The sequence below is a fragment of the Cherax quadricarinatus genome, chromosome 30, assembly GCF_038502225.1.
Source record: "Cherax quadricarinatus isolate ZL_2023a chromosome 30, ASM3850222v1, whole genome shotgun sequence".
NCBI lineage: Eukaryota > Metazoa > Arthropoda > Malacostraca > Decapoda > Parastacidae > Cherax > Cherax quadricarinatus.
The window spans coordinates 2,258,740-2,278,786 of record NC_091321.1 but is presented as its reverse complement, the minus strand read 5'-3'; the positions used below and the strand labels follow the sequence as shown (position 1 = coordinate 2,278,786).

Below are 20,047 nucleotides of genomic sequence, written 5' to 3'. Positions count from 1 at the left end.
GACATAGAACTATATACAAAAGACGAAGAGCTGGTGATCTTGAAGAGTCTGAATAACAGGCATGAACATTGGCACTTGTATACAACTCACTTTTCAAACAGCCTCCCAGAACAGACCAAGTTTGAATATCAAGGCACCACTATACCCAGATGTTGCACATGTCTAATTCTTCATTTTGTTGGTAATGTATACCATACATGTACAAAAAATATATACATGAACTCAGAATAAGTTGTAATAAATGACTGTCAATGAATAAACAGAAAGATGGATGGGAGGCTTGAACTATGGTCCCAAAATTGACAGGCCCAATGCTCTACCGCTTCAGCTACGGGGCTTCGGAAACAGTACTTCTGAACATGTTTTCCTGCATAAGAACTAACTGTAACCCAACTAAACACCTCCCCACAGCCCAAGAGATTTAGCAGTAAATCTATTCTTACCTCCTTCAAAGCCATATAGACTATGAACTCAGATTAATTCATAATAAATGAGATAATATTCTTAAATAAATAATAAATAAAATAAACAGAAAATATAATTAGTAAATAATATTAATGCAATTTTCATCTTTTACACTTACTGTGTGACAGGACAGTACTGCATGTCCTGATTGGTATTGGGCAACACAGCAGGTTTTCTAACATCAACAGTCAAGCTTGGACTAACTCCCTGAGGTCGTGATGGTGATTTACCCAGTAAACAAACTCCACCCAGTGCACATAAAAATCCTGTCATATTGGCCCATTCATTAACTTGATCCTGAATCTGTTAAAAATATAAAAAAACACAAGAATTATATCATAACAGTGGCATACTAGTCAAACTGGTGCAGAAGTCACTCTTTACTTTTTGAGCTAAAAATTCTAATCTATTATCTCCAATTACTCCCTGCTGAATGATGTACCACATACAGGTTAGATTTTCTTTTAAACAATCTATTTCTTGTTTTTAGTTCATTTATAATGAGCAAAACAATGCTGAATATTACTGGAAGGTCTACAGATTATACTTTTAATTCCTGGTTGAGTAAGAGAGTAAAATTGTGTCAAAATTATTTATGGGATATGTTGGGTTAAGTCATATCTGTAATGTTTATACACTGTCATCAATCAGGTCTAAATACAGATTATGTTATATATGTACTGTAATACATTCTACTTTAATGAATGTAAAATTAATACAAGAGGGAAGTTAGGCAGCAGTGGAACTCTGACATGGAACCATAAACCAGCATGCACTTGATTATAATACAACACTGTCAAGAAATACAGTGATGCTTTCCTTTACTCAGGTTTTTTTTATTCCAACAAGTCGGCCGTCTCCCACCGAGGCAGGGTGACCCAAAAAGAAAGAAAATCCCCAAAAAGAAAATACTTTCATCATCATTCAACACTTCCACCTCACTCATATATAATCACTGTTTTTGCAGAGGCACCCAGATACAACAGTTTAGAAGCATATATAAAGATATATAACATATCCCTAAAAACTGCCAATATCCCAAACCCCTCTTAAAAGTGCAGGCATTGTTCTTCCCATTTCCAGTACTCAAGTCTGGCTATATAAAAATAACAAGTTTCCCTGAATCCCTTCACTAAATATTACGCTGCTCACGCTCCAACAGCTTATCAAGTCCCAAAAACATTCGTCTCCATTCACTCCTATCTAACACGCTCACGCAAGCTTGCTGCATGTCCAAGCCCCCTCCACAAAACCTCCTTTACCCCCTCCCTCCAACCTTTTCGAGGACAACCCCTACTCCCCCTTCCATCCCCTACAGATTTATGCGCTCTCCACGTCATTCTACTTTGATCCATTCTCTCTAAATGACCAAACCACCTCAACAAACCCTCTGACTAATACTTTTATTAACTCCACACCTTCTCCTAATTTCCACACTCTGAATTTCTGCATAATATTTACACCACACATTGCCCTTAGACAGGACATCTCCACTGCCTCCAACCACCTCCTCGCTGCAGCATTTACAACCAAAGCTTCACACCCATATAAGGGAGTTGGTACCACTATACTTTCATGCAATCCCTTTTTTGCCTCCATAGATAACATTTTTTGTCTCCACATATACTTCAATGCACCACTCACCTTTTTTCCTTTATCAATTCTATGGTTAACCTCATCCTTCATAAACCCATCCAATGACACATCAACTCCCGAATATCTGAAAACATTCACTTCATCCATACTCCCTCTTTCCTACACACCCTAACCTGAGCCTCACTATCCTCATAAAAACTCTTTACAGCATTTAGTAATGTACTACCTATTCCATATACTTGCAACATCTGCCACACTGCTCCCTTATCTACTCTATCATATGCCTTTTCTAAATCCATAAATGCAATGAAAACTTCTCTACCTTGATCTAAATACTGTTCACATACATGCTTCAATGTAAACACTTGATCTACACATCCCCTACCCACTCTAAAGCCTCCTTGCTCATCTGCAATCCTACTCTCTGTCTTACCTCTAATTCTTTCAATAATAACCCTACCGAACACTCTTCCTGGTATACTCAGTAAACTTATTCCCCTATAATTTTTACAGTCTCTTTTGTCCCCTCTTTTGCTACTGCAGATACTGATAATAATTAATGTTCACCACATTCCATGACAAACAACTATAAAAATCAAGAGTACCAGTCATGTCTTACCTCCATTTCATGTTCAGTGCTTTGGTGTGATGCTCTTCTCTTACACACTGAACGAGGAAAACTATCAGAAATTTGCCCTTCCTCTTGTTTGGCCTTGGGATATGATACTAACATCTTCGTGGAATTTTCCCAGTTGATAAATGTGTCTTCCCATGCCTGTCCATCATAACCAGAAATAAGAAAACACACCTGAGACAATTATTTCCATAATATGATGATATAGTATACGACAGCCAGAATGCACTGATAAATTTAAAAAGAGAAACTTTAATTTTTCTTTTTAGGTCACCCTGCCTTGTTGGGATATGGTTGGTTTGACAGAAAAAAAAAAACACTATCACTGCAATTCATTAGCAGAGAATATTCAATCCTGTAATATCCTTTCTCACTTCTTAAATCTCCTTTTTGATACCTTAATGTACAGAATACAACAGTCAAAATAATTTATCTAATTTTGTCATTACAACACTATCACTTCTCCATGGGGAAGTGGAACAGAATTCTTCCTCGATAAGTCATCATGTCGTAAGAGGCGACTACAATGCCAGGAGCAAGGGGTTAGTAACCCCATCTCCAGTATACACTGCTAAATTTAAAAAGAGAAACTTTAATTTTTCTTTTTAGGTCACCCTGCCTTGTTGGGATATGGTTGGTTTGATAGAAAAAAAAAAAACACTATCACTGCAACTGGTCAGCAGAGAATACTCAATCCTGTAATATTCTTTCTTACCGCTTAAATCTCCTTTCTGATACCTTCCTTCCCCCTCCCTTCTCTTCCCTCCCTAGCCTTCCCATCCTTCCCTTCATTCCTCTCCTTCTCTTTCTCCTACTTCCTTTCCATCCCACCCCTCACTTCCCTTTCCTTTCCCACTCCTCCCTCACCTTGCAATTCCCCTCCCATCATACCCACCAGCAATATTTCCATTTTACAATTTAATGCCATGATATGATTGTTTTTCTGTTTTTAATTGCTTTTAATGTTTAATACTATGTACATATGCTTCTTATGATATTAGATATATTTAAAAATGTTTTATCACTTCAAACATGGGGGAAATGTAGGGGAAGGAAGGCGGGGTAGGGGTCGTCCTCGAGAAGATTGGAGGGAGGGGGTAAAGGAGGTTTTGTGGGCGAGGGGCTTGGACTTTCAGCAAGCATGCGTGAGCTTGTTAGATAGGAGTGAATGGAGACGAATGGTATTTGGGACCTGACGAGCTATTGGAGTGTGAGCAGGGTAATATTTAATGAAGGGATTCAGGGAAACCTGTTATTTTCATATAGCCAGACTTGAGTCCTGGAAATGGGAAGTACAATGCCTGCACTTTAACCCTTAAACTGTCCAAACGTAGATCTACGTTTTTCCAACACTTAAAAGTATGAATAAAAATGTAGATCGTCTTTTTTTTTTTTTTACATTTGAAAACGTAAAAAATGATCTACGTTTTTTTTTTTGTTATATTTGAAAATATGTAAAAAAATGTAGATCTACTTTTGTAGCACTACGCATGTGAACGTCGATCTGATTGAACAGTTTAAGGGTTAGAGGAGGGGTCTGGGATATTGGCAGTTTGGAGGGATATGTTGTGTATCTTTACATGTATATGCTTCTAAACTGTTGTATTCTGAGCACCTCTGCAAAAACAGTGATTATGTATGACTGAGGTCAAAGTGTTGAAAGATAATGAAAGTACAGTGGACCCCCGCTTAACGATCACCTCCCAATGCGACCAATTATGTAAGTGTATTTATGTAAGTGCGTTTGTACGTGTATGTTTGGGGGTCTGAAATGGACTAATCTACTTCACAATATTCCTTATGGGAACAAATTCGGTCCGTACTGGCACCTGAACATACTTCTGGAATGAAAAAATATCGTTAACCGGGGGGTCCACTGTATTTTCTTTTTGGGGATGTTCTTTTTTTTTGGGTCACCCTGCCTAGGTCGGTCGTCGCTATAATTTTTATTCTATTTTTATACTATTTTGGTCATCTAACACAATGTACAAGGAATACTTATAACATTTCAAATGTTTCAAAGTGTAATACTCCTCAAAGCATGGAAATAAATCACAGTTTGAATTTACTAGGTAATCCTGGGTGTGCTTTGTGGCTGAATTCCAATGTTAGTATCATGAAATTGTGATAATTTGGAATAAATAAGTCATTTTCATGCTACTTGCACACCCTGTTTGCTGATAGGAAAGCTGGTGGAGGAACAACAGCTCCTGGTTTCATTGTTTACTTATACTAGATAGGCATACTTGTACAATGAACACAGTCATCACCTGTGTAGTTAACCATGACAAAATGTGTGGACCCTCCTGGTCAATTTTTTTTTTTTTCAAATGTATGAATAGACTAGAAGACCCAAAGTTTTGTGCTAAGGTCAAAAATACTGGCAGTGGTACAGTGGACCCTCAAATTTCAAACGTATCGCATATCGAACTCTTCGAAAATCAACCGCTTTTTTCGAACCAGGTTTGTCCCTATTATTGAACTCGCCCTTATTCTCAAACTGCCGGGTACCAGACCTGTCCGCCAGCCCGCTCTGTCCGCATCCCCGCGCAGGCACCTTGAGCCAGTCTGGTTTTGTTGATGCTTGAGTGAACAATAACATGCACTCTCATTCAAACATTTTACGATTAATTCATTGTGTTTAGTGCTTGTGGGACTGTGAAATAAGCTACCATGGGCCCAAAGAAACTTGTTAGTGGTACCCCTGTGGTAAAGAAAGTGAGAAACACCACAGATGTGAAGAAGGAAATAATACAGAAGTATGAGAGTGATGTGAAACTTGTTGAGCTTACCAGGATGTACGGGAAAAACAAGTCGACCATCGCTTCTATCCTGGCAAAGAAAGAACAAATCAAGAAAGCTGATTTCCCTATTTTAGGGAAATCTTAAAAAGGTGCCAGAAACAGAGGACTGTGGACAGTTATTTTGTGAGACAGGGGTCCAGTGACTCTCAGGCTGGTCCTAGTGGCATTAAAAGACAGAGAAGGGAAGTAACCCCAGAGAGGGCTTTGATACCTAAAGTCCTTATGGAGGGGGATTCCCCTTCCAAATACTAACCTCAACTCCCTCTCTCCTCCTCCCTATCTTCCAGATGCCATCACCAATCTTCAATAAAGTAAAAATGTTCGTTTATACGTTTTATTTAAATTTATTAATACATAATTGTACACTATATTGTGGTTTTAATTTAAGCCACTTGGAGTATTGAGTGGCAGTGCGCGCCAGTGGGCCGGGTTGCTACACCATCACCGCCCGCCACCTTTGCCGCCACCACCACTAGACTACCTGTGGTGTTCACCTTTCTACTGCTCACACACTGGGTCAAGAGCTGTACTTCACCTTTGTTTCACCTGAGCGCCGCCGTTAAAAGCCTAAGTGTGAGAGTCTTCGGAAAGTGCTCATCGTGATGACAACAGTGTGAGTGTAGGACTAATCGCCTGTCCACAGGACCACATCTTCCCATCACCAGTCACTGCCGTCCACCACTGCTTCCAGACTTCAGTGATAATTTTCTCTTTAGAGACGGTTTTCTTTGCATTTAAAGACATTTGTGTGTGTGAGACATTTACGTGAATTTCTTGTGTACTCTAAGCCTTGTGTTTTCAGTGTAGACTCAGTATTTCTTTGACTCATTATTTTTGCATTACAGTGGACCCCCGGTTAACGATATTTTTTCACTCCAGAAGTATGTTCAGGTGCCAGTACTGACCGAATTTGTTCTCATAAGAAATATTGTGAAGTAGATTAGTCCATTTCAGACCCCCCAAACATACAAGTACAAACGCACTTACATAAATACACTTACATAATTGGTCGCATTTGGAGGTAATCGTTATGCGGGGGTCCACTGTATTTTTCAGTGTTATCGTTCATCTTTCGTGTTTCATTTTTATATTTTTATCTGTTTTTTTTATGCTACTCTCTGCCTGTAGTATTATTTTGCAATGTACAAGTTTATTCTTTATTTGTGTGCAGTATTTTATTCCTTACCCCAGACATTCACTCTGTACGAATTCATTCATTTTTTTTTTTTACCCTATATTCTTTCAGCACTGTATTCTCCAGTACTTGTCGTTATTGTAATTCATGTAGTGCTATTCACCCCAGTATACTAAATTACCCATTTATTTGTGTGTACCATTTTTTTCTTATGCCCAGCAGTCTCTCATTCCCTTGATTTTTTTGCGACTCTTTTTTAATTCTCACAGTAGTACCAGTACCAGTAACCAGTTATCAGTGTCAGTAGTGACTCACTACCAACCGTCTGTGTGAATCACTTGTTATTCACTGTTACAGCTGACCTTAGCATGTTTTGAACCTGCTCACCCCTAGGAACCACCTCGTGACTCAGTCTAAAGCTAGGAAGCGGAGACGTAGGTCAGGCTGGGCGCTTCCCATATATTCCATTTTAATTATACTCCATTATTGCCTAAGTGAGTATCCTTTACCCAATCCACATTATGTCCCACAGGACATAATTAATCTCTAAAAAATGTATTTTTTTGTGAATATTTTTGGGTTTCTGGAACGGATTAATTGTATTTCCATTATTTCTTAGGGGAAATATTGCTTTGCCTTTCACACATCTTGAATTTAGAACTAGCTCTTGGAATGGATTAAGTTCGAAATTTGAAGTTCCACTGTACATAAAATTGTGAGTACTAGAATGTTGGATACAGTCATCAGTTGTGTACTACTATGTTGGACACATTCATCAGTTGTGTATTAGTATGTTGGACACAGTTTAAAGGTTAAACACTTTCAAGATTTTATTTATTTACTTATTTTTTTAACACATTGGCCATTTTCCACAAAGGCAGGGTGACCCAAAAAGAAAGAAAAACCCAAAATGAATGAAAAAACTTTCATCATTTAACATCTTCACCATCACCCATACATAATCACTGTCTTTGCAGAGGCGCTCAGATACGACAGCTTAGACGTCCCTCCAACTTGCCAATATCCCAAACCATTCCTTTAATGCTTAAACTGTCCAAACGTAGATCTATGTTTGCGAGAGTAGCGCTCCAACCTTGATTTTCTCCATAAAAGTAGATCTATGTTCGGAGCACTACGCGAGCGAACATAGATCTATGTTTGGACAGTTTGAGGGTTAAAGTAGAGGCAGTGTACTTCCCACCAACAGGACTAAGTCCGGCTAACCAGTTTCCCTGAATCCCTTCACAAAATATTACCCTGCTCACACTCCAACAGCTCGTCAGGTCCCAAAAACCATTCATCTCCAGTCACTCCTATCTAACACGCTCGCACACACTTGCTGGAAGTACGAACCCCTCGCCCACAAAATCTCCTCTACCCCCTTCCTTACCCCGCCTACCTTTCCCTACAGATTTATACATTTTCCAAATCATTCTACTTTGTTCCATTCTCTCTAAATGACCAAACCAACTCAACAGCCCCTCTTCATCCCTCTAATACTTTAATTAACTCCACACCTTCTCCTAATTTCCACACTATGAATTCTTTGCATAATATTTACACCACACATTGCCCATAGACACAACATCTCCACTGCCTCCAGCCACCTCCTCGCTACAGCATTTACAACCCTAGCTTCACACCCATATAAGAGTGTTGGTATCACTATAATTTCGTTTAATCCTTTCTTTGCTTTTATATCTATAATTTATTTCCAAATTCATTAATTTGAAAAAAATAACTATTATCTCCTATTTATAACAAATATTTTTTAATGGTCTCAAACTCACATAAAGGCAGCCGGGTGTCCATTTCTCAATCTTGCGTAACAGAGCCATAATACGTTTCTGAAGGGCAGCTCTACCTGTGTGTAGAAAAACATTTAATATAGCTATACAGAAAAATTTATTTTAGAGCATTTGGTATCCAACACTCCATGAAGAGATATTTTCTAATGGCATTTCAGCATAAATTTTTTTTATCAGGTTACCAATTTTAGTCTCTCATTCTCCCAAAGGATGATTTTAAAACATCCTCCTATTATAATCATATAGGTAGGTATCATATGTCTGTCTATCAAAGAGTAAATTGTCAGAATTTTTAATCCTATTCCAAAATATGTATTTCTAACTAGAACTGAATAATTAGGCAGAACTGCCTAATTTATGAATTTTTTTTTTAATTAAAATTACAGTAGACCCTCATGTTACACAGATTTATTTAGCACATTTTGGTTATTACATTACTGACAAATTCCAGCATAATTTTATACAACACTTCGTGAAATTAACTTAACATGGTTCGGTTTGCGGGAGGGTAAAAACTTGGAGCATCGCCAACGGGATATTTCCCTAGCTCAGACTTCCGCCTGGCTGTGGGTGAGACCACTGTCTCTGCAGGGCTGCACTGGGCTTCAAGGAAGCAAAGGATCGCTTCATCTTGCTTCTTTCCGGTAATGCATCAGGTTATTTCAAGTGTGAGCCCATGATTACTTACTGCTCTAAAAATCCTCGTGCTTTGAAAAGTGTAGATAAAAAGACCTTATCAGTAATTTGGAGGTCAAACCTGTCAGCATGAATGAAAAGGAAATATTTATTGACTGGTTTAAGCATCACTTTATTCCTGAAGTCAAGTTTTACCTGCACAGCAAGAACCTTGCATTCAAGGCTCTCTTCATTCTTGATAATTCCCGTACTCATCCAGAAGCTTTGCTGGATGTGATCCCACAAATTGTATTTTTACCTCCAAATACAACATCTTTAATACAACCACTGGATCAGGGAGTGATTAAGTCATTCAAATGTAACTACTCAAGAAAAGTGATGAAAAAACAACATTATCATTTCTATTTTTCTAAGATCTGGATGTCTAAAAAAATGGTGTTTGACTTCTGGGGGGATGGTACCAGGAACATATCCCTATTTTTCCCATAAGTTTTTCAGTTTATATGACATGGATTTTATATAACATGGCATTTTCAGGAACCTGATTACCATTTAATATGAGGGTCTACTGAAAATAAAAATTCATTTTGCACCAAACCCAAGCAATTAACCTCACCTAATTTAATTAAAGTTTAAGTACAGTAATGTGATTTAGCTTGATCCTACTAACCCTATTTTAGGCATGTCTAAATTTATTAAGTAACACTTAACCTTATCACAGTCCATAGCCCCAAAATTAATATTACTCCCAGTGTTCACTTAAAAAAAAAAAAGGTTGGTAATAACACCAAACGTACATAATTTGACGGAAAAACTTACAAAATTATGCAAAATTAGCAGTTTGGGATTTGCTCATCTGCAATTTTGTCAACTTCAAGTTCTATTTTAAATCAATTCCAATGCTCCATTCGACCAAATTCCTATCTATTTCATTAGTACAGGTCCTCCATCACAAATCCAGCATCACTGGGACCTGTAGTGTGCCGGATTACTGAGTTTGCCGAATTACAGAGTGGTTAGGTTAGAATACACTTAATAAAATTAACCAACTTGACTTACACAGTTCATTGAACATCGGCAAAAGTCGAACATTTCCGCTAATTTGAGCTCAATTTCAAGGTACTTTTCGTCATGAAAGCAATCAAAATCATGTCTATTTCTGTAATATATCTTCCATTCTATCAAATGAGCCCCAAAAAATGAGAATACAACCAATAAAAACATACAAAAATATACTGCAAAGAGGCACCTAATGGCTGAGAAGTTAACTCCCTTATTTATCGTCCGTCTTTTTTATTTTTGTTGTACGTTAAGAAGCATCTTTCCATCATACATTGCCCAAGTTTCAATGAGAGAGCCTAACAAACAACCGAGAAAAAAAAAATATTTACCAAAAATCATATATGACAAGCCGAAGCCAGGTAATGGAAATAAGTCACTTTGTCTGACTTTTCTGGGTTATCCCAGGTTCTCTATACATACGCTGCTATGTATGATAATCTATGTAACTGTATTTGTGTATACCTTAATACACTTATTTACTTCTGGTCTGTCAACTGAGTACAAGAAACCGCTCATTCACTTTTTTCAACTAGCCAATAAAGTGGTCAGAAATTGGCAATTTGGCCGATTTCACACAAATTTCAACAGATGCCAATTTCAAAATAAAGTCCAGAATAAACAATGCAGACATTCCTGGCACTAAAATAACATTTTCTCTGTTCATTAGTCACGGCTACAGGCCCCTCTTATATTACTCTTGCTTTTCATTTAGAATTTTTATTCACAAAAAAAATAGAAGATTTACTGTTATGCAGACTACTGCATTATTGTAATAATTGTATAAATAATGTTAAGCCATTCTTGACTCCGTATTGGAATTTGGACTGACAGGCGGACAAGTATTGGACGGTGACGTCATTTGTTTACTCTTGAGCTTCGCTAAAAAATAGAACATTTTCGCTACTGTGAGCGCAATTTCAAGGTACTTTTCATCATGAAAGCAATCAAAATCATATCTATTTCTGTAATATATCTTTCACTCTATCAAATGAGACCAAAAAAATGAGAATATAGCCATAAAAACCATACAAAAATATACCGCTAAGCGGCCGCTAATGGCTGAGAAGTGAACTCAGCTATTTATGGTCTGATTTCTTTCATTTTTGGTGTACATGAAGAAGTATCTTTCCATCATACATTGCCCAAGTTTGAATAAGATAACCCAACAAACAAGTGTGATAATAAATAATAATAATAATAATATCTTTATTTACTACACGTACATGTACAAGGTATACAGGCCTAGCTGACATCAGTGACAAACTACTATATAGAAAGCAGCTCGTTATGCAGAGTATTTCAAGAAAATTAGGTTAGTGTCCCAGGATAACACCCACACTAGTTGGCTAACACCCAGGTACCCATTTACTGATGGGTAAACATAGACAACAGGTGTAAAGAAACACGCCTAATGTTTCTACCCTGGCTGGGAATCGAATATTTATCAAAAATCATATATGGCTAACCCAAGCCAGGTACTAAAAATAAGCCACGCTGACTTTTTTTGGGTTATCCTAGGGTCTCTACACATGTGCTGCTATGTGTGAAAATCTATAGAGATAAAATAACTTTTTTGTTTCAGGTTTATGGTGCAGTACGAGTGTATATCACAGTTAGCCCTGTGCTATACTCTGTTTTCTCTAATATAAGCCACCAAGACAGGGATAGGAGAATGGTATTTGTATACCATATCCTCTTCATACCTCCGTCGAACTGCTCGGTATTATGCCAAATATTATTTATTCTGGAGTATTTAACATGTTTTATGTTATTTATATTGTTTATTATGTCATATTAGATCAATTGTGATAGGCAAATAAGCTGTAGTGTTGATATTAGTGTAATAATAAAGCATATTCTCCTGCATTATGAGACTGAGTTCATGACAACCAACAGTGGCTTCCAAGCCACCTTATCTTTAATGGATAATGTACTGTGTCGGTGCTTTACATAATGAGAAGCATTTCTTTTATTCATTGGAACCATGGCAAGGGCTAAAAGTAAGCAGGTTATAACAATAAATGGAGAAAAAGAAATTGGAATGACTTATGCAGCAAGTAGCGCCACCAAACAGTACCAGCAGGTTGGTGTGGCGACCCTGGAAATTTGAAATTATGCTAGCCAAAATTAGTGCCGAATAACTGAAGGAACCGAATAACTGATTGCCGGATTTGTGATGGCGGACCTGTACAGTATGTCTTCCATTCTACTGAATGAATACAAGAATCTGCCAATTTAACTATTACAACTATCCTATAAAGTGCACAGAATTCTGTAATTTGGCCTATTTTACACAAAATTAAAAAAAAAATTAAAAACAGTGCAAAATAAACATTGCAGACATTCCTGCCACTAAAATAACTTTTTCTTTGTTCATTTATCACATCCCTAGGTGTCTCCCATATTACACTTGCCTTCCATTCAGAATTCATCATCACACAAAAATGAAGATTTAGCTCTATTTCCCAGATAATAAAATATAACTAGGAATGATTGCTTATGGTTTATGAAACCCAATAACTGAATCAGATCTATTAAAAACCCATAAAACAGACCAGAGGGTGTAGGAGAGGTCCAGCCATCCTCAGGAAAATTGGCAAAAAACAAATATTTCTACTAATTTGAGCCCAATTCCAAACTATTTCTGGTCCAGAAACTAACCAAAATCGTCTTTATTTCAGTAACATATCTTCCATTCTATCAAATGATACCAAGAAACAGCCAATAAAACAATAAAAACCATCCTAAAAAAGACCTCAAAATCACTATTAAACTAAATACTGTACATGGTTATAGGTAGTAGGTTGGTAGACAGCAACCACCCAGGGAAGTACTACCGTCCTGCCAGATGACTGTGAAACAAAAACCTGTAACTGTTTTGCATGATGGTAGGATTGCTGGTTTTCTTTTTCTGTCTCATAAACACGCTAGATAACAGGGATATCTTGCTACTCCTACTTACACTTTGGTCACACTTCACAGACACGCACATGCATATATATATATATATACATACATCTAGGTTTTTCTCCTTATTCTAAATAGCTCTTGTTCTTTTTTATTTCTTCTATTGTCCATGGGGAAGTGGAAAAGAATCTTTCCTCCGTAAGCCATGCGTGTCGTATGAGGCGACTAAAATGCCGGGAGCAATGGGCTAGTAACCCCTTCTCCTGTATACATTTACTAAAAAAGAGAAGAAGAAAAACTTTATAAAACTGGGTTGTTTAAATGTGCGTGGATGTAGTGCGGATGACAAGAAACAGATGATTGCTGATGTTATGAATGAAAAGAAGTTGGATGTCCTGGCTCTAAGCGAAACAAAGCTGAAGGGGGTAGGAGAGTTTCAGTGGGGGGAAATAAATGGGATTAAATCTGGAGTATCTGAGAGAGTTAGAGCAAAGGAAGGGGTAGTAGTAATGTTAAATGATCAGTTATGGAAGGAGAAAAGAGAATATGAATCTGTAAATTCGAGAATTATGTGGATTAAAGTAAAGGTTGGATGCGAGAAGTGGGTCATAATAAGCGTGTATGCACCTGAAGAAGAGAGGAATGCAGAGGAGAGAGAGAGATTTTGGGAGATGTTAAGTGAATGTATAGGAGCCTTTGAACCAAGTGAGAGAGTAATTGTGGTAGGGGACCTGAATGCTAAAGTAGGAGAAACTTTTAGAGAGGGTGTGGTAGGTAAGTTTGGGGTGCCAGGTGTAAATGATAATGGGAGCCCTTTGATTGAACTTTGTATAGAAAGGGGTTTAGTTATAGGTAATACATATTTTAAGAAAAAGAGGATAAATAAGTATACACGATATGATGTAGGGCGAAATGACAGTAGTTTGTTGGATTATGTATTGGTAGATAAAAGACTGTTGAGTAGACTTCAGGATGTACATGTTTATCGAGGGGCCACAGATATATCAGATCACTTTCTAGTTGTAGCTACACTGAGAGTAAAAGGTAGATGGGATACAAGGAGAATAGAAGCATCAGGGAAGAGAGAGGTGAAGGTTTATAAACTAAAAGAGGAGGCAGTTAGGGTAAGATATAAACAGCTATTGGAGGATAGATGGGCTAATGAGAGCATAGGCAATGGGGTCGAAGAGGAATGGGGTAGGTTTAAAAATGTAGTGTTAGAGTGTTCAGCAGAAGTTTGTGGTTACAGGAAAGTGGGTGCAGGAGGGAAGAGGAGCGATTGGTGGAATGATGATGTAAAGAGAGTAGTAAGGGAGAAAAAGTTAGCATATGAGAAGTTTTTACAAAGTAGAAGTGATGCAAGGAGGGAAGAGTATATGGAGAAAAAGAGAGAGGTTAAGAGAGTGGTGAAGCAATGTAAAAAGAGAGCAAATGAGAGTGGGTGAGCTGTTATCAACAAATTTTGTTGAAAATAAGAAAAAGTTTTGGAGTGAGATTAACAAGTTAAGGAAGCCTAGAGAACAAATGGATTTGTCAGTTAAAAATAGGAGAGGAGAGTTATTAAATGGAGAGTTAGAGGTATTGGGAAGATGGAGGGAATATTTTGAGGAATTGTTAAATGTTGATGAAGATAGGGAAGCTGTGATTTCGTGTATAGGGCAAGGAGGAATAACATCTTGTAGGAGTGAGGAAGAGCCAGTTGTGAGTGTGGGGGAAGTTCGTGAGGCAGAAGGTAAAATGAAAGGGGGTAAGGCAGCCGGGATTGATGGGATAAAGATAGAAATGTTAAAAGCAGGTGGGGATATAGTTTTGGAGTGGTTGGTGCAATTATTTAATAAATGTATGGAAGAGGGTAAGGTACCTAGGGATTGGCAGAGAGCATGCATAGTTCCTTTGTATAAAGGCAAAGGGGATAAAAGAGAGTGCAAAAATTATAGGGGGATAAGTCTGTTGAGTGTACCTGGTAAAGTGTATGGTAGAGTTATAATTGAAAGAATTAAGAGTAAGACGGAGAATAGGATAGCAGATGAACAAGGAGGCTTTAGGAAAGGTAGGGGGTGTGTGGACCAGGTGTTTACAGTGAAACATATAAGTGAACAGTATTTAGATAAGGCTAAAGAGGTCTTTGTGGCATTTATGGATTTGGAAAAGGCGTATGACAGGGTGGATAGGGGGGCAATGTGGCAGATGTTGCAAGTGTATGGTGTAGGAGGTAGGTTACTGAAAGCAGTGAAGAGTTTTTACGAGGATAGTGAGGCTCAAGTTAGAGTATGTAGAAAAGAGGGAAATTTTTTCCCAGTAAAAGTAGGCCTTAGACAAGGATGTGTGATGTCACCGTGGTTGTTTAATATATTTATAGATGGGGTTGTAAGAGAAGTAAATGCGAGGGTCTTGGCAAGAGGCGTGGAGTTAAAAGATAAAGAATCACACACAGGGTGGGAGTTGTCACAGCTGCTCTTTGCTGATGACACTGTGCTCTTGGGAGATTCTGAAGAGAAGCTGCAGAGATTGGTGGATGAATTTGGTAGGGTGTGCAAAAGAAGAAAATTAAAGGTGAATACAGGAAAGAGTAAGGTTATGAGGATAACAAAAAGATTAGGTGATGAAAGATTGAATATCAGATTGGAGGGAGAGAGTATGGAGGAGGTGAACGTATTCAGATATTTGGGAGTGGACGTGTCAGCGGATGGGTCTATGAAAGATGAGGTGAATCATAGAATTGATGAGGGAAAAAGAGTGAGTGGTGCACTTAGGAGTCTGTGGAGACAGAGAACTTTGTCCTTGGAGGCAAAGAGGGGAATGTATGAGAGTATAGTTTTACCAACGCTCTTATATGGGTGTGAAGCATGGGTGATGAATGTTGCAGCGAGGAGAAGGCTGGAGGCAGTGGAGATGTCATGTCTGAGGGCAATGTGTGGTGTGAATATAATGCAGAGAATTCGTAGTTTGGAAGTTAGGAGGAGGTGCGGGATTACCAAAACTGTTGTCCAGAGGGCTGAGGAAGGGTTGTTGAGGTGGTTCGGACATGTAGAGAGAATGGAGCGAAACAGAATAACTTCAAGAGTGTATCAGTCTGTAGTGGAAGGAAGGCGGGGTAGGGGTCGGCCTAGGAAGGGTTGGAGGGAGGGGGTAAAGGAGGTTTTGTGTGCGAGGGGCTTGGACTTCCAGCAGGCATGCGTGAGCGTGTTTGATAGGAGTGAATGGAGACAAATGGTTTTTAATACTTGACGTGCTGTTGGAGTGTGAGCAAAGTAACATTTATGAAGGGATTCAGGGAAACCGGCAGGCCGGACTTGAGTCCTGGAGATGGGAAGTACAGTGCCTGCACTCTGAAGGAGGGGTGTTAATGTTGCAGTTTAAAAACTGTAGTGTAAAGCACCCTTCTGGCAAGACAGTGATGGAGTGAATGATGGTGAAAGTTTTTCTTTTTCGGGCCACCCTGCCTTGGTGGGAATCGGCCAGTGTGATAATAAAAAAAAAAAAACTGTACATGGTCAGAGATTTATATTCCCATAATGCAACACATGGGGCAGGATGTTTTTATATTGTGCACACTCACTGCACAGACCCATTCTCTCATATCTAGACCAAAATTTACCACCCGCAGCTTATCCGAGTGAGCCGAGCTTGTGACATAGAACTACACGGAGGGACCCTGGCGTCATTGATGTAGTTCTGCGTGACAGCCACTGAAAGAGTTAATATCAATGATATAAATTTATTGTGCTAAGTTCAGAATAATTTTCACATAGTTACTGTGGTAGCTACTGAAATAGTTTTTAAATATTTCTCCATCCAAAAACAATGCTCATCATTAAATTATTCCAAGTGGAATGTGCCCAGCATACCTCAATGTCCAAAGTAATACCCTACCCTGGTAGACATGTCAATGAGACAAAATATTATGCTGGCCTTGCAACTTGAAGCAAGACATCTCAGGATTCCTGAAGGCTACTATCTGAATCTTAAGAGCCTTCTAGGAGTGTGAGATAAGCAGTTTTGTGTCCATGGTACCCCTGTGCTATGTGGTCCTCAGTGCAAAGTTTGTCAAACATTTTTGGCTATTGCCAAACTAATATGGGCAGGAATTGCTGGCACGAGAGATAATTGCAGAGCTCATTGGATTACAAAGGAAATACTAGAAGCCACTGATGAGTGTGAGTGCCCAATTGGGACCTGGCTGCATTGGTTCCTTGAGAACAGTGTTCATGTCACACATACACCAAAAGTACTTTCTGGGAAGCCTCGATAAATGTCCTCACAAACGTTAACTGTTATAACATGCCTAGAAGTGCTCTGTTATTATTTTCCAAAATCTTTCATGCATTGTGGCACAAAGCTTTTATGCAAGACAGTGCTCCTTGCTACACCACAAAATCTGTTGTTCATGGGGATAGTTACCACACAATACCCTGAAGAATGTGTATTAATCACTCCCTAAATGGCTCCAGGATATCCCAAGGCACAAGAAATGACCTATTTTGTGGTCATAATGGGGGGAGGGGGGTGTATTCTAATGATGAGCACTGTACATGAAAGCTACTTTAAAGCGTACTAATATACCAAATGTGATCGTCACTACTGTATATGTGTGATTCGGTGTCAATCTGTTTCTTTACTTACTGGCTATAATGACAATGCAGACCAAGCCTTTACTTTATGCATTTCACTCAAGACTGAGTTTTGTTTAGTGACTTGATAAACCTCATTCTGCAGCAAAACATTTTCTACAGCCGAACTTTGTGGCCTTAGACATTAACGGCAATTACCATCAGATCTTTTTCTTTGTCCCAAGTTTACAACAGTTTGTCTGTTTAGTTGCAATGTGACCTGTTTACAACTTCAATAATATCCCACCAGAGTCATTTTTCTATTAACCCTATCATATTAAATGTGTTTCAGGGTGAGGTACATCATTAAACTAGGATGGAAAGGCAACATTAAGGTCAGGATTTTTTTTTTAGGAGGGACTAGGTCATGGCATGATCCAAGACAACTGAAAAGTGTACTGTGGTTAATTAAAATTACAGTGGACCCTCGACATTCGATACTAATCCGTTCCTGAGAGCTATCGAATGTCAAAAATATCAAAAGTCGAATTAATTTTCCCCATAAGAAATAATGGAAATCAAATTAATACGTGCAAGACACCCAAAAGTATGAAAAAAAAAATTTTACTACATGAAATATTAAGTTTAATGCAATAGAATAATTACAATAACAACAATAACAATAGATTAATAACAATAGAATAATTGACACTTACCTTTAATGAAGATCTGGTGATGATTGATGGGATGGGAGGAGGGAAGAGTGTGGATGGTGTTAGTGTTTAGAAGGAGAATCCCCTTCCATTAGGACTTGAACTGGCAGCCTCACCATGCCTTACCACACTGTGTATGCCACTACGATTCTTAACCCTTTCAGGGTCCAAGGCCAAAATCTGAAGTCACGCACCAGTGTCCAAGGAATTTTGAAAAAAAAAAAAATTATTTTTTCTTACAGAATTAAAGAGCATATTTTTGTGAAGGTAATAAAACAAAAAAAATTAGAATCTGATCAGTACTTACCGAGATACAGTGCCAAGAAGTTTGTAGAAAATGATGTGGTGGCGGCAACATCGACGAATTCCACATACGCGTATTATATTATTTTGTTGTTTTAGTTCTTTTTTCTTTTCTTTTCCATTTTTTTTCTATTCCTACTAACATTTGGGGCCTGAGAGACCAATACTGTATATAATGTATATATATAAACTCACTGTATTGAACACAATAACCGCACTAAAGTTATTATCATATTATTGTTTACCACTGTTGTTTATTACAATAAACATGCACAAATATTGTATAATACTAATGTTCTATCATATATTTACATATTTACAATCACTGGACATGGTTTTAGAACTGCTGGAGCTTGTGGAACTCCTTGAAACAAGGCACCATGCACAGAGGCACCTTACATTCCTCACACATAAACCGAGTGTCTTTGCGTCTTTGTTGCCGTCGTTTTGTTTGTGCACAGACAATGCATCTCTTCTGAGCAAATTTCTTTTGAGTTGAAGGAAGCTGTATTATGAAATGATCACCTTCTTTCCTCAAACGCTTGGGTATATTGTGATGAATTCGAGGACCATGTTGTATTGCAGGTGTTGTTGCCTGGTACTTCATTATGAGTTGTCTGACAACAGACAAACAAAATTCACCATACGGTGGGTCTGTTACCAGTCTTTATTTGGTACATATTATATGCATTCAGCATTGAAATGTCCATGAGATGGAAGAAAAGTTTCATGTACCACTTGTAACTCTTACGAACACAGTCAACAAAACCAATCTGCATGTCACACTTGTCAACCAAGCGCATGTTTTGTGTATAATCAATCACTGTCACTGGTTTTCGAATACGTTCATTGGTCACTCGATCAACTTTGCCACTGTCTTGCATTTCATTACGGTGAATGGTTGTCAACAATGTGACATCTCGTTTGTCATGCCACCGTAATGCCATGATGTCATTGGCAGTAAACACCTGCACGTCATCACCACGAACACCTGCGTTGAGCCTGGGCATATGTTTACGATTAGAACGCACTGTGCCACACACATCTGTCTTGTTCACTCGCATGAAATCACTGAGTAATGGGCTTGTGTACCAGTTATCGGTATATAATGTATGGCCCTTACCAAGATAAGGTGCCATCATGTTTCTCACTACGTCACCTGATATACCCAATAACATCTTGGTATCTTTCAATGTTTTACTACCCGTGTATACAACAATATCCAACACCAGGCCACTGTCACAATCACAGAGTACAAACAATTTTATACCAAAGCGGTTCCTCTTGCTCGGTATATACTGCTTGAATGACAGTCTACCTTTGAACAAAATCAAAGACTCGTCAATTACAAGATTCTTGAATGGATAAAAGTATAGTGGCTAACGCGACCTGAACTCGTTTACAAGATTCTTGAATGGAGTATACTGAATGAGA

The 20,047-nt window shown here is 38.3% G+C and overlaps 1 protein-coding gene across 10 annotated transcripts in view; it reads right to left on the bottom strand.

The window, feature by feature from the left end:
- The window catches only part of Nf1 (neurofibromin 1), a 644,633-nt gene that overhangs the window by 447,482 nt on the left and 177,104 nt on the right, over positions 1–20,047 (bottom strand). For all 10 annotated transcript variants that reach the window (XR_011392599.1, XM_053781766.2, XM_053781772.2 and 7 more), the window contains 3 exons: positions 8,425–8,498; positions 2,681–2,836; positions 584–768 (listed from right to left, as the gene is read on the bottom strand). Coding sequence is in view for 9 of the 10 variants with exons in the window: in XM_053781766.2 (XP_053637741.1) it covers positions 584–768; positions 2,681–2,836; positions 8,425–8,498 (415 nt within the window). In the remaining variant the exon portion in view is untranslated. The remainder of the gene's footprint in view (positions 1–583; positions 769–2,680; positions 2,837–8,424; positions 8,499–20,047) is intronic.